The sequence below is a fragment of the Lepisosteus oculatus genome, chromosome 8 (genome assembly GCF_040954835.1).
Source record: "Lepisosteus oculatus isolate fLepOcu1 chromosome 8, fLepOcu1.hap2, whole genome shotgun sequence".
Classification (NCBI taxonomy): Eukaryota; Metazoa; Chordata; class Actinopteri; order Semionotiformes; family Lepisosteidae; genus Lepisosteus; species Lepisosteus oculatus.
Genome location: NC_090703.1, coordinates 35,134,534 through 35,153,060, shown reverse-complemented (window position 1 = coordinate 35,153,060; position 18,527 = coordinate 35,134,534). Strand labels below are relative to the sequence as shown.

General features: G+C 36.3%; 1 protein-coding gene across 1 annotated transcript in view; it reads right to left on the bottom strand.

Annotated features, from left to right (window-relative positions):
* The window catches only part of LOC102699144 (calpain-5), a 42,798-nt gene that overhangs the window by 2,902 nt on the left and 21,369 nt on the right, over positions 1–18,527 (bottom strand). Inside the window, exons 3-12 of the mRNA XM_006632658.3 lie at positions 16,410–16,541; positions 9,671–9,879; positions 8,726–8,918; positions 6,391–6,584; positions 4,486–4,563; positions 3,877–4,072; positions 3,214–3,336; positions 1,408–1,610; positions 900–1,021; positions 91–227 (exon numbers count right to left, since the gene is read on the bottom strand). Of these exons, the coding sequence (XP_006632721.1) occupies positions 91–227; positions 900–1,021; positions 1,408–1,610; positions 3,214–3,336; positions 3,877–4,072; positions 4,486–4,563; positions 6,391–6,584; positions 8,726–8,918; positions 9,671–9,879; positions 16,410–16,541 (1,587 nt within the window). The remainder of the gene's footprint in view (positions 1–90; positions 228–899; positions 1,022–1,407; positions 1,611–3,213; positions 3,337–3,876; positions 4,073–4,485; positions 4,564–6,390; positions 6,585–8,725; positions 8,919–9,670; positions 9,880–16,409; positions 16,542–18,527) is intronic.

Here is an 18,527-nt window from a genome sequence, read left to right as displayed (position 1 = left end):
AGCTTAAACACAGATAAGGTTAACAATCAAACAGCAGGGTGAACTAGACGTTCTGGTAAGGGATCAGGATTAAAAAAGGATTTCTCTCACCTGAACAGTGATAGGCTTTCTAGGATTCTTTCTGTAAAAGATAGCTTGAGTTTCAAACACAGGTTCCCGGGTGTTATTCTGGATAGTAGACTGAATCTTCTTTCTCTCACAGTAGATGATTAAATATGGGTCAGCTCCTGTATAAAAAGAAACAGTTTAATACAAATACAAATATTACTGTTTAAAACAGTCAATCATGAAACAAACCTTATGTACAAAAGTAATAATTACTGTATATGTAGTTAACCAGATGAAAATAAACAGCATTTATGGCTGAAGTGAGTTAAGGAACCTTTTTAAAAAAGCATTTTAAAACATCAAGGAGTTGTTTTACAGATTTTTATAACTAGCAGAAGACGAGGAGCCACTGAGTATCATCATGAATTTTCAGAATATTTAATTTTCATTTATAAACCATTTTGACAGCAGCTTTTATAAAGCTTCTTGCACTTTATAAAGAATAAATTTCCCTAGACAATCTTTTCTATCCATTCCTAATGATAAGTGAATATGGAAATTTATTTTTAGGACAAACGTGAAGATGGGTATAAATAAATAAGTCGTATTTATGAATCATACTGTAAATTCAAAAGAACAATCTAATCCAGTCAGAGTTTCTACAAGGTATTCTGTCCAATGTCTTGTTACTGGCAATCCCCCTGGTGCTAAAACAGCTTTCTATGGAATTGCTACTGTATGTAACATCAGCTTTTGATTAACAACGTACAGCTGGTATTGACGGGACCCCTCTTGTTAACTTGTCACAGACCAGTTTACAGTATGCATTTGTCAGCAAAAGAAAGACTCACCCCCCGAGCTGTCTTGGTTCTGCAGTCCTTCTGCATTATGGATGTGTATCTGAGTGACTAGCTGTGGATAGCCTAAGAATGAACTCCAGCACTTCACATTTGGCTTATCCAGCACCAGCTCGCTGAAGAGACCGAAAGACCAACAGAGCACAACTTAAAACTCTCTATTTAGCTCTGTCATGAACATAAAGTATCCGATTGGGTTTGTTTAAGTTCAAACAGGTCTAGAGAAAAGACTTATAGAATGCAACTAAGCTGAAATTGTTTGTGATGAATCATTGATTTGTAAACTATAATAAATCTAAATAGTTTTAAGAATAGTTTTTACTAAACAGTAAGCTTCACTGTACTTTTTTAATGTAAAGAGAAGATTATTATTATTAGTCAAAGTTTTTATTAGTACTGACAATATGTAAGATTTACATAATTCTCTTTGAAATATAGACATGCACACAGAACAAATTGGAATGAAGTAAAGATGAGACTGAAAAGTAGGCATAAAGGTTACCTGCATCCGGAATCTACATCTGTGTAGATTCTTAGCATGAAGTCTCCCAGAATTCCTGATGTAAATGTTGTTGGTATAATGATATAACGGCCTTGAGGAAGATTTTTCCTCATAAAAACGGTCCGGGCGTTGATGTAAGTTGAAGTAGCAACGACCTGCTGTGTGATGATTTTATGCATGCGATACTTCCTATTCAGTTCCACCTTTTAAAAAAGCGAGTGAAAAATACAATGACTTCTTAAGGGAAATTCTCAACAAAAAATCTAGTTCAATTTCAGACTGGAATTTAGTCAGTAGATCTCAAAGTTTGCTTTAGATCTGAGGATGAGGTGGGATTGTGGATGATATTTATTATATCAAGAAATTAAAAATTAAAACCCTTCTATCAATTTTCCATAATACTACAACACTATGCTGGCACTGTGCTGTCATGCTACTATCCATGAGGCCATCAGTATTCATTTGAAAATGAAGAAGACAGGTACATGGGATTATTATATTAAGAACATTAGACATTAGACATGTTGTAAAGGTGAGGAAAGCATCCTTACTCTGAATTACTAATTGATCCAAGGATCTCATCCAGCTGTTTTTTGATACAAGTCAGGGTATTGGTTATTGGGTAACTTGTTCTGAACTTCAATAACACTTTGTAAGAAACGCCTCAGTTTATGTCCTATGGTTTGTTTCCCTGTCAATTCTGAAGAAGTCCATTGGTGTTACTTTGAGGATTTTTAATATTTGAATCAGGTCACCCCGTAGTCTTCTATGTTCAAGGCTTGAAAGATTCAATTCTTTTAGCCTGTTAATATAGCATATTACATCAAGACTGGGAATGTCTTAATCATCTTGAAAATCATTTCGCAATAATGTATTGCATAATTTTAAATAACAATAACATCCCTCATTTAAATTATACTTTTAACAATCTTATCTTTGTTTGCCCCTTTATTGTGTTCTCAAATTTAGAAAATGTTCAATATGTGACGTCTTTTGTATGTGTTTATATTAAAAAGCCAGTAAAAACACCCAATATACTGCCAAATAGAAAACAGATACACATTTTCTTAAGGAGACTTTTCCTTGTCTGATTTTTTTTCCAGTATGTTTCATATATTAAATAAATGGAAAAGCACCACTAGAGCTGTCTTAAGTTTTCTGAGTTGATACTTGATACCATGGCTACAGTTAAATGTATTGGGTCCTTTCTCTTTTCCACATGGTTATAACTCTGTCAATTAATAGCCGCCAACCATTTGAACATGCTGTCCCCAAGGCTTGTCACTAGTCTTTGTTGGTTTGATCCAGAGTGCGGGAGTTCTATGTGTCAACTCTACTCATATTAATGGAAATTGTTCCATCAATGATTTCAGGAAATGGTCAGGATTCAGTCCATTGCCCGATTGCAGGGTAAATTTTCATTTTACTTCTCACTAAACAAATTAAGCCACAATTGTCCATTTTTTTAAATGGAACTTTTATCTCAATCATAACCTAGTCTCAAAAAGGTCTCTGCTTTATTTTAAAATAAATTAAATTGGACTGAATGACCCTGTCAGCTCCATTACTGCTTTGTTTGACTGGTCAGTGAAAAAATAAGATGGAAAACACATTAAAACAACACTCTCTTTGCCAGATTATTTTGCAATGATTAATGCCAAATCACTTTCTGTCTGACATTACAAGGATCCAAAGTCAGCCTCACCCATTCTGTAAATAACTTACGACCTGACATACAGTAGGTTACTGCTCAGATGAGGACTTCGATGAGGTACCCCTTGATTTCTGAATATATTAGCCTTGTACCTTGAAAATGACAAACCCAATAGTAAAGTTCTCCCCTTGACCAATTCTTCTGTGCATTTTCATGTCCCGCTGCTGAAGGGAAATCAAAACTTCATCCTCTGACTTTGAAATGTCGAACACATACTGTGGAGAACAGATAATAGAAATAGCAACAAGGCAGATTTGACCAGTTACAGTAGCTCATTTATTTAATTAGCTTAGCTGATCATTATAGATAAATACTGTGTACTTTATAACATGATACACACAATATGATATGTAAGCATCCAATATACAAGTAACCAAATTAGTACAGCATGCTCTTCATTGTATGATAGCCCACTCTTGCTAGTAACCCTCTTAGTAGTCTTATTTTTTTAGATTTAAAAAAATATAAAAATTATAATATGAATATTTAGATTTTTTGGAACTTCCTCCACTTCCATAAGTTATATTAGAACTGTCAAACTTCCTACCAGTTCTACATTTTTGTTCTTTGTACTGAACCTTCAACAGTATATTAGTGCATGAAGTATTTGGTCCTTGCCTATAAGCACTTGTCTGGTGTCTGAGGGGCAACTTCTTCAGGGCCTTTAGGGTGAAATAAGACTTCCATAATATTTTATTTAAAGTGAATGGTAACTTCACATGGTGATAAATGTATAAACTCCTGCAATGGGTTACCTGTGGGTTTTGCAGGAATGTTTCCCTGTGGTTCATGCATCCTCCACTGCGGTTGAGGAGGGGATCAGCATTTTTGGCCCAGCTCCCTTTAAATATTGCTTCATGCCAAGTTTTATGAATGCTCAGAAGGGAGGTGTTTATAATGCGACACACATCCACGTCAGTGAAATACTTACACCAGTCATCAAATGACATCCTGTGGGAAAGTTGAAACCATCAACATGTCTCCATTGTCATTGAAGCCATTAAACTACGTCTTTTACACAAACTGCTAAATATGGTGTAGCAGGAAGGGCAAAACTTGATGTGCTCAATCCAAAACATTGACATTTACAACTAAAGACATTTACAGACCTATTTCTAAATACATTCCCCAAAGACACTCAGTTTTTCCATTCAGCCTGAGAAATTAAATTACCATGACTGCTTTTAACGAGAAATCAAGCTGTGAAAAATAGCCAGAAACACATCACTACCTTCAGCCAGTATCTCATCAGCCACTCCTTCTTATAAATGATTAATAGTTTCAATGTAATAGTTGCTGGACTTTTAAGGCTTTGTTTCCAGTTAAACTAATATAGATACTGTATATTGTATGATAATGCTTACCAAAATTCCCCATCATCCTCAACTGTAATTCCCATTGCTTCCCTTTCACTGCTGCCTACTTTCTCCCACTCTTTAGAGCTGGAAAGGCACAGATGAAAATCAACCTCTGGAGCAGGGGTTTAGATATATGTACACATTCTTAAGAATGACTTAATGTGAAGGAGGACTGTAACATGTATTCCTTTCAGATTCACTGTTCATCTGTCTAAAGCAATAAAATAATGGAAATGGCATTAGTTGAAAAAAAAGTTGGCCACTTTTACTTTAAGTACAGTACTTCATACAGTACATGTGACAGTAAATATGTAGGATTTGCAAAATATTGCAGCCAAATTAAGTTTGTTTATATATAGGTATAAATTACATGTTATTTATGTTATGTTATTACATGTTACTGTTATTGCTATTGTGTTACTGTCTATTGTCTTATCTTCTGTCCTATTTATATACTGCACCTGAGTGACTAATGAGAAAAACTTTTCAATATACTATGCATCTGTGTAAGTTTAATGACAATAAAGTTGAATTTAATTGAAAAAAATATATACACATATTGTGTGTGTCTGTATAGAGTGTGTATTAGTTATATAAATACTGCTACATTCAGGAACCTAGTTCACGATAAGTTTAGGAATACCAAAGGAAATACAAGACTGACAAAATTCAAGAACCAAAAACTCTGCAAACACCTGGAAACATTTCTTTGTAGGTATTATTTTTATTTTATGCAACATCTACGTAATTAATAGGAGCAGGTCAATTAGCCCTTTTTATTATCCTTCCAAATGAAGCTCCCATTTTGGGACCTGATTCACATATTTAAAATTCTCAAAAGCATTTACAAATTATCCCAATGGACTTCCTCACGTGTAAAACACAGATCAGAGGATATTAAGCTGATAACTGGTGGAGCTTCTTTACACAAAGGGCTGTTCTAGTCTTACACAAAGGGCAGACTGGAACGTGCTACATACAGTAGATATTCTGTCAAAGCAACATGTCAGGAAATCGCTGGATGAGAACCTCAGATAACTCAGGCACTAGTAATCTACTGTGAGATATATGAGCCTCCTGTTATTTATAATATTTCTATGTATCTCACAAAACGACTATAAAACAGCACTGTAAGTCTTTACACAACATTGTAGAATGGTTTTCTAACATTGAAACTATGCTTTACAATAACTTTTACAAAAAACACCATAAATAATTACATTGCAGGTACTGCAACATGATTGCCAATCTTATAATTAATTCAATGTTTCCTTCTAAACAGTTTATAAGGGTGAGCTTCGTATGCTTATATTAGTGAGAACAGGTGTTTGTTCTCTTCATAAATTCCTGCTTCGTCACATTTTTTGCATGTTATGATTGTGTTTCATAGTATTTGCAGATCATAAACAAACTTTGAAATTGTGCAAGACTATTCCAATTATAATGAGTCTTTCCCACATTGTCTACATGCCTTTGTGTTTTATTTGGGTATAAAAATGTTAGCAGTAAAACACAAGACCTTGTTTGGCATATTATTCATTTTTATGTAATATCAAGAGCACCCACTTTTGAATGTTTTCCATAATAATGTTGTTTTAATATGTTTTTAATACACTAAACTTGGTTTCTCAGAACATTGGTTCTTTGTTGTACCATCTTTTCACTAATATTCTTACAAATGTAAGATTACAGTTCCTTCCTGAACTATGCTATAATAAAACAGTTTTATTATACAAACTCTACAGTATATTGTAAACATTATGTTCCTCATTAAAGCTCTTTCAACACACACATGCACAGACTCATACAATATTTACCTGTATGAGTATCTACAGTAACTCACTGTAGCTTACGCTAGCAAAAATGGGACACGCTTAAAAATAAAATGAAACTGGTATGTTTTTTACACACCTGTCACTCCAAGTGCCATTCCATTCTGTCTTACCCCATGGGTTCCTCATTCGAATCATGAAGATCTTTTCAGCTCTGAAGAAGGTCATCAACCCATGACCAAGCCGAACTTTCCTCACCCCTGTCACTGAGTAGGCGTGACCCTTCACTAATCCACAGCTCATCCGGGCCTCCATCTCCAAAGATGAAGTGGCCTGTGAGCAATATACAGTATAGACATCACAAGAGGTTAACTGGGCAGACATACTGTTACGATCCCTGCCTCCCGGCAACGGAGGAGGCAGAAGTAGGCGTAGCCCCTATCCATCAGTTCACCTATCAGTTTTCCAATTCACCACCACACCCCCGTCTCATCCTACTTAAACACCTGTCCTTACCTACCTCGTTGCTCAGTATTGGTTTTCCCTTTCGAGCTTCCTGGTTGCGCTTCTTCTACTCTGTGTTCGTCTTGGCTTTCGGTGTGCGGTTTTTCCCTTTGGACTTCGGCTTTTCGGATCTCGGCTTGGATTGGTTACTTTCGTTCTGTTTCGGATCACTGGCTGCCCCTGGATTATCGGATTGCTCTACTGACTACGACTTCGGATCACGCTTCGGCTTCTGTACTCGTTCCCTTTCGAATATCTGGCTTCCCCTGGACTCTCGGCTCGTTCCTACGATTACGGCTCGCTTTTGGATTACGGCTTGGCTTTGTTCGCTCCTGCAAGTGGGTTCACTCACTGGTTCGGTCCCTCTTACCGAACCCATAACACATACAGCATTTTTTCCAGTTTGACCAGACTGGTAGATAACCCCACGTGAACCCAACCAGTTATTAATGTCAGTTTGAGTTAAGGATACGCAAATTGGTGCCTTGTTAAATTCCGTTCATGCTTACTCATGGTTTTTAAGCTTAAATATATTTACTCTAATCTTTTATGATGTCATGCTGATAATGGGCCCAAAACCAAGCTAACACAATTTACTGTAGCATTATGATTTAGCAGTATCTACTTAACATAAGCTATGACTGCATAACTTCTTGAATTCTTCAAGCTTTGGTGCTTTTAAGCCCTGCAATTTATGTAAATAACATTATTAGATGAAATTGCCTTTTTTTCTTATTTTTGTCTTTCCACAGTTGGCAACAGTTACTTGCAATGAAAACTGATATGGCACTATGTTAATGTGGCTGGTGCGTTTCAATTCCTTTTATTGCTGATTCCAAGACAAACATCTGTTTTCTATTAAACTGATGTGGTGTCGCTTACAACATATCACACTAATTATTACTAAGTCTCACAACATTAAAAAAGTTAAATGAAAAGAAGCAATTTACTGATTATTCAGGGAACTCTAAAGCAAGAGCATTTGATCATTATAAATGTTATTGAAAATATTGCAGCATTTTGTAATATTTCCTACATAAAGAAAGCATTCCTCTTTGGAAACTCAATAAAAAATGTGCTTGAAGCTCATGTGTGAATGAGGAGCTGGAGTGTCCGGAGAGTGAGAAAGCATAGGCAGGAGAACAGCTGGGGTCATGTGCAATCCACACATTTCTCGGCACAAAGAGATGCTCCACGTAGGATGCTAGATGCTGTGGACAAATAAGATTCCTGATAGGGCTGAGGCAGGACTGTTAGGAAAGCAGGGGTCAGGAGAGACATGACTTCAGAAGCCAGAATGGCTCAGCAAGATTCTGTGACACTGAAAGCAAGACTGAAATAAAGTGAGATGCAATTACAGCTTGAATATCAGCAAGACAGAACGAGACTCAGTGAGGGCAAGAATGGGACAGATTATGGCACAGAGACAAGAATAAGACAGTGACAGCAAGAACAACAGTGAAACACAGCCAGGCAGAATGAGACTCAGCAACATTGAGATCTGTGTGACTAGTCAAGACCCTGCTAGAGTGCGACACTGAGACACAAGGAAGGGAGGAGAGAAGGGGACTGATGCCAAGCCAAGGGATGCCAACAAGAGAGAGCTGGCTCTGGTAGTGAATATTCTAGATATGTCTTCCCATCCCTTTAACGTTGGTATGGTACTTAGTTAGGTTGGCTGATAATTGCCGATAGCAAACTGGAAGATGGTTGCAAAAGAAAGTAAATATGTAAGTACATTGTTGTTTCTGTTTCCTTGAGGGATTTAATTTCAAGTAATATCTGTTTCTTATAATGAACATCTCTTTTCTTAAGTGCTGAAAATTAAACGTCTGCACACTTACATAATGTATTGTGATAGCAAAATGCAAATTGGTTGGCATTAATAGTAATCACTGGATTACAGTAGTCTACCAAATTGTGATGTAATGAGGCTGAAGGCAATGTTGTCTAAAGAAAAACAGATTTACCTTAATGGAACAACTAATGAGGCCTTCCCTCTCGTGAACTTTCAGCAAATCTTCGAAGAGCTTCAGTTGTTCTGAGATTTCAGAGGCATATTTCCCAGCTACCAGGTCAATGGACTCTGTGACTGCACCTGTGAAATCCACCACTGCATCTGCAGTATTCCCTCCATCCAGAGACTCGTAACAACCAGACAGCCTAAAGATACAAACAACATTTTGACAGCTTAGGGAATGCAATTTCAATACATCCATCCATTTTTTAACTTATCCAATATGGGGTCACAGGGGAGCTGAAGCTTATCCTGGCAAGTAATGGGCACAAGGCAGAGTATACCCCGGACAGAATGCCAGTCCATCTCAGGGCAGACAGACCAGACACGCACATACTCACACCAGTTTTCCCAGAAACCAATCAACCTACCAGTAGGTCTTTCAAATGCAGGAGCAAACTTGAGGTCCTGGAAGAAACCCACCTGAATGTGGGGAGAACATACAACTCCATGCAGATAGCACCCCAGCTCTGGAATTGAACCCAGAGCCCCAGCACTGCAAGGCAGCAAAACCAACCACTGCGCCACTGTGCTCTTCTGAATAAAGCTTGTCATTTTTTAAATCTGGGACCATTAGTAAGGGTTATTTTTTTATTAAATGTAAAATTAATTTGAAATCACAAATTATTTTAAGACTCTGCTTATAGAAGTAACTCCTTTCAACATTCAAACAAGCTTCTTATATAAACACACCCAATCCATTCATTACTGAACATTTTTCACGCTCAACTGTGTCTTACTAAACAGGGTTAGCTGATACCACTGCAAACTTGTGTGCACCCAATGGCTTACTGGCATCGACATTCCTTCGAAAAACCTCCTGACTAATACCTACCACCATATTGAAACACTACAATGTCATACAAAGTTTCTGTAAATATGGGGAAGAACTTCTCACTTTGCATAGGCTTTCTCAAGCAGGGCGCTCCAGAACTCATTGCGTGCTTTGGAGTGGCAGTAAATGAGTTGGCCATTTATGGTTGGCAGACGGTCATCGATGACGACATCAATCCACTCGCCAAAGATCCAGAACTGGAAGTGAAATATCCCGGCATAATTCTCAGGATGCTTCGGGTCCCATTCCTGTTCCTTCCAGTCTGGAATTACCTAAGAATATTGAAGAAAGATGTAAGAGGTTACCTCATGGTTTCTTATGAGAGTGAAGAAATGTGAAGGTATGAACATACAGTCCTAATGAAAGCATTTCAGTTAGGACAACTATAAAGCTTGCTTCATATTCCACAAAAACTCTGAACAGTCATAGAGCATGAGGAGAAAAATAAAAAAAGAGATAGTTGTTAAGAGTTTCCTGTTGCCTATTATTCTGAATATGTTATCATGATTGGACCCTTGTATCCGATATCATTCCCATCTATTGTAAGAACACAAAACAGATGCAAGTTAAAGATTGCTGATTTTTTTCTGGAAGCAGACAGTCATGGACAAGGACCAGGAATGAGACTGATTTGAAGTGAAATGCAGCTGTTGAAACAGACTGATGTGACAGCCAGTGTAGCCTGTGGTCTTTCCTTTTTAAGAACATTAAGGCACCTCTTCAGGCAGTGCCTCCTCATGCTCCAAGCAAAGCAAACAGTGATGGTGCAATAAATGAGAAAGAAATACTGTATTTAACTTCCTGCAGGCAGAGTGCAGGGTATTTTCTTTCAAGACAAGAGCTGACACTTGAGTGACAAGCAGCGATGTAACCTGACCACTTGTCTTCTGCATGACTTCATGTTTTATTTGTGTAGTAAAATTAGACATACTATACAGTCTATGTGCAAAGACAAAGCCAGAAATGTACAGTATGGCCTCCTAGACAAAGTGAATGCACAATGAAGGACATGTACAGTAGTGCAGTGAAGGTTAATGCCACATTCTTATATTACAGAATAATGCGGCACTGTACTTTGCCATAAAAAGTATTCACCCCCTGCTTATAATATTATATTTTGATGAAAAACAATTAATATTAATGCATTTTTTTGCAGATTCATTATGGTAATAATCAAGCTGAAAACTGTCATATCAGGTATGTGAACAATATTGAAAGTAATATACAAAGTGAAATCTATTAACTACATAACCTATTCGGTCAGCACTTGGTGGAAAACCCATTAGCAGTATTATTGCTGTTAAAACGTTTGGGTAGATTTTTACCAGCCTTGTACAGTAGGATGGTTTAATTTGTCCATTTTCTTAGCAAATGTTCTCCAGTTCTGATAAGTTTATTGTGGTTAGGTTTTTCTTTTGAGTTCAGCATATCTCAGACCATTGATTTTTCCTTCAGCCCTGACAAGCTTGCCCTTGTTTGCTGATGAGAAGCATGTCTTTTACATAATGTTGCCACTACTGTTCTGACTTGGTGATGCACTGTGTTGGCTTGTTGGAACACTCTGCATTTAAATCAAAAAGTTCAATTTTTATCTAATTTGACTATAAATCCAGACACTTACCTGTATCTTCAGTATATCTCTTGGTTTTGAGTACTGTATATCTATAGATATTAGTTTTAAAATGAGTCTTTTTTAGTGAAGACTTTTTCCTTGCCACTGACAGACCAATTTTGTTTAGGGACTAGGGTATTCTTAGTATATGAAAAATGTCAGACATAGAACTTTGCAGTTTTTTTCACTTTTGGCATCATCGGGTAGTCCAAACCCATTCCTGCTTGCACAGCTGCTAAAGTTGAAGGGTAATGTTGGAGTGTAGGTCTGATCTATGTAATGTCAAGGTAGTATGTTGCATATTCTACTTCTTAGTGATGGACTTCACTCTACTCAAAGGGATAAGTAAACTTTTTATAATTTATGCCTCTCCCTAATTTTATCCCTCTTTTGATTTGAAAGCTCAAAGCTCCTTGGCCTTCATGGTCAATTTGTTTTAGCACTCTTGCGTATGAGTTGTGAATGGAAAAATTAACCCTTTGAAATTGTGATTTTAAAAATAAAGTCCTTTTTGCAAGTTTGATGATTATATGCTCAGACAAAAAAAAAACTTTGCAAGGGGATGTATACTTTTGAAAGGCACTTTGACAATTTTATACATTGTATTAGACATAAATTCAGAGCATTTGTAGCATAAGCCAAGTATACAGAAGATACAGAGGACTACAAAAGCATTGGAATCACAGCTCAAGTTCTCTCCCCTCTGATGGAAGAATTACTTTACTAATTCTGGTTTGGCATTGGTTCTAAAAGGAGGAATGCTTTGTTGATTATAGACATGTGATAAAGTGTCTGTCTATTTAAGAAACATTTTAGAAATAATTATCCAAAAATATTTCTTTCTGGGAGTGGTCTTACAGTACATCTCAACAAGAAGTAATCTTGAAAACTCTAGATCAGTGACACAGTGACTATATACAGTATTCATATAGTGCATCTGTGAAATTGTACAGCATCTGTTTCTGCCCCTTTTCCAGGCAGTAAGGTAGCAAGAATATTTGTAGGTACTTTATGCTACACAAGAACACAACTACCGTATATTATCTGTGTGCATTGAATTTGTTTTTAACTAATCGTAAATTAGGTAAATCTTGGAAATCCAGTGCTAGAGTACTATAGAATAACCTATTTTATTAATAATAGGATGCCTTTCAAAGCTTTTTGCCTGCATTAATCATAGTTTCAAGTATATTGCAGCTAATTTTCAAAAAAGTATGGTGGAAAACTGAACCTTCAAGCCTTCAAAATTGAACTTCAAAATTGTTTGTTTTCCCACTGACCTATAAAGTATTCTATTTTAATTTAGGTTCAAACTTTAAACATTTGGAAAATCAGAAGCAAATTTTGTACTAAAGCAAAATCCACTTGCCTTCTTTGGGCAAACATGTTTTGCACATTTCTAGTTCTTATGGGAAAATGTTGAACTTTACAATTTACAATTTACAATCATTAATCATTATATACTGTACACAGCTAGTGCCATAATTGATGCAAGACATCATCTAATAAAAATAAACAACCTTATGCAATATATTCTTATATTATATACAACCTAACCCATTAACCTGTTTATACATGAAGTCTAAACTGAGCTGTGACTAAATACCACATTATTTGTTGTTTCTGTGAGCCATTTCACTTAACATTAGGAAAAATATCCTCAGCTGTTTATCTGTTCATTTAGATATACAGCAGAAATACCAGAAAATTAGAATGCTGTAAACACATTTTGTATACCTTTTCTGGTGATTTTCTTGTACTTTTTGTTGCTTTTTGATAACTTTTTGTATGTACATAATTAACTGTGATTTTCTTTTTTTTTTTTTTGCTTGGCTTGAGCATTGTACAGCTTCAGACATTATCCTTTAAAATTAGGAGTCAGGAAGTGTCTGATGCCATTGCATTTACTAAGTTGTTTCGTGTAAATAGAGCTTTTATGCAGAATCTATTGTACATACTGGAAAATGACATTGGAGACAACATTTTAAAATTCTTTTTTAATTATGTCAGTGAAATAAAAAGGCTACGGATTCAAACTGCATAAATATGTTCTCTTTTTCCATATACATTAATAATACTTTACGCAATTGCTATTTAATGATTTTAATGGTCCATGCAAGCTTAACATACTGTAATACACATTACTCCTATCATGGAGTCCTTGCGCTGGCTTCCAGTCAAATTCCGTGTAGACTTTAAAATCCTCATGCTATAAGGCTCTGCATGGCTTAGCACCTCAGTACCTGTCTGAACTATTATCGCCCTACTCCTCACCTCGCAACTTTCGATCTTCAAATTCTTCTCTCCTTACTGTTCCCCAAGCCCGTCTACATTGTATGGGTGACAGGGCCTTCTCCTGTTATGCCCCCAAGCTCTGGAACTCTCTTCCCAAGGATATCAGAGTCACCTTTTCTAAACTCCTTCAAATCCAGACTCAAAACCCTCTTCTTCAGAAAAGCCTTTACTTAACTGGTTCCATTCTTCACACCTCTGCTTTTCTTACCACCATCCAGAGTCTTCTCTATATATTTTAATTGTGTTTTATCTTGTGTATTCTTCTTATTTATTGTTGTTGTCATCCTGTAAAGTGCTTTGAGAAGCCACCTTTAAAGGTGCTATATAAAATAAAGTTTATTATTATTATAATCAACTGTATCCTGGATTTTATCTAATGCAAACTTCCTAATCTACAGTGCCTTGCGAAAGTATTCGGCCCCCTTGAACTTTTCAACTTTTTGCCACATTTCAGGCTTCAAACATAAAGATATAAATTTTTTATTTTATGTGAAGAATCACCAACAAGTGGGACACAATTGTGAAGTGGAACGAAATCTATTGGATTTTTGAAACTTTTTTAACTAATAAAAAAATGAAAAGTGGGGCGTGCAAAATTATTCGGCCCCCTTGCGTTAATACTTTGTAGAGCCACCTTTTGCTGCGATTACAGCTGCAAGTCGCTTGGGGTATGTCTCTATCAGTTTTGCACATCGAGAGACTGAAATTCTTGCCCATTCTTCCTTGCAAAACAGCTCAAGCTCAGTGAGGTTGGATGGAGAGCGTTTGTGAACAGCAGTTTTCAGCTCTTTCCACAGATTCTCGATTGGATTCAGGTCTGGACTTTGACTTGGCCATTCAAACACCTAGATACATTTATTTGTGAACCATTCCTTTGTAGATTTTGCTGTATGTTTGGGATCATTGTCTTGTTGGAAGATAAATCTCCGTCCCAGTTTCAGGTCTTTTGCAGACTCCAACAGGTTTTCATCCAGAATGGTCCTGTATTTGGCTGCATCCATCTTCCCCTCAATTTTAACCATCTTCCCTGTCCCTGCTGAAGAAAAGCAGGCCCAAACCATGATGCTGCCACCACCATGTTTGACAGTGGGGATGGTGTGTTGAGGGTGATGAGCTGTGTTGCTTTTACGCCAAACATATCGTTTTGCATTGTGGCCAAAAAGTTCGATTTTGGTTTCATCTGACCAGAGCACCTTCTTCCACATGTTTGGGGTGTCTCCCAGGTGGCTTGTGGCAAACTTTAGACGAGATTTTTTATGGATATCTTTGAGAAATGGCTTTCTTCTTGCCACTCTTCCATAAAGGCCAGATTTGTGCAGTGTAAGACTGATTGTTGTCCTATGGACAGACTCTCCCACCTCAGCTGTAGTTCTCTGCAGTTCATCCAGAGTGATCATGGGCCTCTTGGCTGCATCTCTGATCAGTCTTCTCCTTGTCTGAGCTGAAAGTTTAGAGGGACGGCCAGGTCTTGGTAGATTTGCAGTGGTCTGATACTCCTTCCATTTCAAGATGATCGCTTGCACAGTGCTCCTTGGGATGTTTGAAGCTTGGGAAATCTTTTTGTATCCAAATCCGGCTTTAAACTTCTCCACAACAGTATTACGGACCTGCCTGGTGTGTTCCTTGGTCTTCATGATGCTCTCTGCGCTTTCAACAGAACCTTGAGACTATCACAGAGCAGGTGCATTTATACAGAGACTTGATTACACACAGGTGGATTCTATTTATCACCATCAGTCATTTAGGACAACATTGGATCATTCAGAGATCCTCGCTGAACTTCTGGAGTGAGTTTGCTGCACTGAAAGTAAAGGGGCCGAATAATTTTGCACGCCCCACTTTTCATTTTTTTATTAGTTAAAAAAGTTTCAAAAATCCAATAGATTTCGTTCCACTTCACAATTGTGTCCCACTTGTTGGTGATTCTTCACATAAAATAAAAAATTTATATCTTTATGTTTGAAGCCTGAAATGTGGCAAAAGGTTGAAAAGTTCAAGGGGGCCGAATACTTTCGCAAGGCACTGTAAAGGACTATGTACTGTAATTCTGATGGCCTGAATTGCACAGTTAAAATGAATGTCAAATGCATGTTTGTTACACAGAAAGACTGGTCATCTGGTTTGAAGAACATGAAAGATCTTGAGATACTATAGTTAGGGAAGTTATATCATAACAGTCTCATTCTTCATATGCAGTATTACCAGCCTTCCTACACTGTCCATCTCCAAATTTTAAATTCTGTTGCAGCTGCACAAATTCACAGGCATCAATTGATTGTATTCAAGTCCATGGTACAAGTTTAAGTTATATGGCTGGTCCTTGGATTTAAGCTGCTGTGTCTGACACATAATCCAATTGAACAATAAATCCACTACAGTATGTCAAAAGTATGTGTAGTGTGTAAATGTGTACAGTAGTTAAGAGAATTAGTAGAGAGATGTAACAGGCTCATTATACATTCTAACCCTAATTTCACTGAAATTACCATCAATGAGAAAAAATCTACATTCTTATGCAAGGGCTACTTTGCTTTAATTTATTTAGGAAATGTCTGCAGAGAACCTGTTGATATGCAATTTCTAATTTTAATGTTTGTAATACTTACAGTATGTATTTTGATTGGGTTTTGTGACATTGGATGTTATCCCCAGTAAGAAAAATGTGAACAGCACATTACCAATGCACAATGTGCTGAAAACTGAAAAATTAGGTTTTGCTCTTTATAGTGACAGTTTGTGATATCACTCTTCCAGAGCACATAGGCAACAGCAGTGAAGTGAATTACATGATATGTATTGTAGTTAACACTTTCTGTTATTAGAATAGAGGATACTACATTTAAGGACTCTTTTATTTACTATTGTGACTTAAAAAGACTTAAAAGGGAACCTTACCTTTTGCCAGAACCTAGGTCTGAGTGCCAGGCAGGAGCACGCTGCTACAAACCAGCAGTTACCAAGTGTCCCTTGGTTTAAGTCATGAGAGCTAATCCCCTCCACAAAGAGGTGAGGATCATCACAAATTTCCTGTAAAAAGGCATGGGATAAATAATGAAATTAATGTGGAAAAATGTCACCATTTAATGTATCACCTTTAAATTTAGGAAAATGTTAGCATCAACTTCTGTAAATTATAAAAGTGAATAATTCACTTTTAACTTGTTTCCCTTTTGCTTTAACGATTTTTTTTGTAATCTACAAAAATATATAGTGATAATGACTGAATCTAGAGAATAACAGGATCCACTAGTCTTTATTTGTGCTGAACTCATACATACAGTAAGTGGACCAATTGTTGACTAAGTTGGTCAAATTTGATTTAACACTGAAAGAAAATACTTAAGAGACCCAAAGTGTTGAGCTGGAGGAAGTGTTGAATCTTCAGGTACCAGATTTAAAAAAAGCATAGTGCACAAAACACTATGAAAATCACTACTACATTTTATTAACCATAATAAATTGGTTCTTTTATGTCAATGAACTTTAAAACTTAAACTGGAATGCTTGATGGAGTACCATAACAAACGCAACTAATAAAGTCTAGGAAGTCTGCTTTTAATGTCTACATTATGCCTGCATTCCTTCAAAAGTCAATCATTTTTTGTTCATTAAAGATAAATAGACAATGTTGATTATTCTATAAAAGTATTTTCTTGAAGAGTGGAGATTGTGGTGTGTTATTACGTGGTACCTAAAGCTTGAAAAGCAGAGAGTATGGTTAGACTTATTATTGTTTGCATTATAGCATCTGAGATCATTTAACACATTTAATCACACTTATAAATGTAAATATACATTGGCACCATTAGAGCTGTCTCACACTGCACTTCAGGACTTCTGCAATTAAATCTCTAGTGACTTACCTGTGATTGCAGTTGTTGTCAACATAATGTATTTGAAGTTTCATGTATTAATGTACTGAAGATTTAATGAATATGAAATTTATAAGGGCACACATGAATGACCTAAAATGTTAGAATGTGTTAGATATCTTACATTAATAGAATGTTGTTTAGAATTTGTAGGAGAAATACAGTATGCACTGAATCTCCAACCTGTACTCCCATTTGCCTGGACACTAGACACTAGATATTATTGGTAACACATATAAGCCTAATGAGTGGGTACTTAAAATAACCATATTACTGTATTAGTAGGTCAATAGCCAGGACTGAATAGAGCTGTGAATTCATCAGATTTTTCACTTGCTTAAGGAAACCTTTTAAAACAATCTGAAGATCCAAGCTTGTCATCTATTGTCACTTGTCATGGGGCAAAAATACACAAAAGACATATAAAAAGCCAAGGTTTATCTCTAACTATCATGAGAACACAATTCCAGGTTCTTGTCAACAGTCTTTAAATCAGACTCTCGGGAAACATTTGCAATGTTAGTGCTTTAATCTTGGCACTTAAAAATAAAAATGTTTCACAGCTGCCAAGAAACCTCTTGATTAGGCTTCAGTCTGAAGCATGCAAGCAATTTTATGTCATCGAGTCTAACTTCTCTTTAAGCCGCTTACAGTAAACAGACATGTCTGGGTCAACACCCTTTAAAAACATCGAAATGGTCACAACTCAGATATTGTTGGTCATCTTATCATGAAGAAGAATTAAAATCAATATATACAGTGATGTGAAAAAGAAAGTTCTAGTATTATTATACATCTGACCTTCATCTTATCCTTACCAATTCCTAACAATGATAAATCTAACCAAATGTTACAGATAACAGACACACAAATCTTACCTTGTAATTATTTATGAAACAAAAAAAAATCAGCCAACATTCAGTAGCCTCATTTGAAAACGTAAGTACTGCTTCCATATTGGTTAAGAATGGGTAACTAAATATTTTTAACGTGTATTTTCAAAGCTACCTCGAGGAGTGATTACTTAAAAACTTAAAATTACTTTAACTGCATCAAAGAGTGAAACGAAGTGAAATAATTTGACCTCCTCTGCAATGTCTCCAAACAAGGTTATAAAACGTTTTTTTATCTTACAAACATA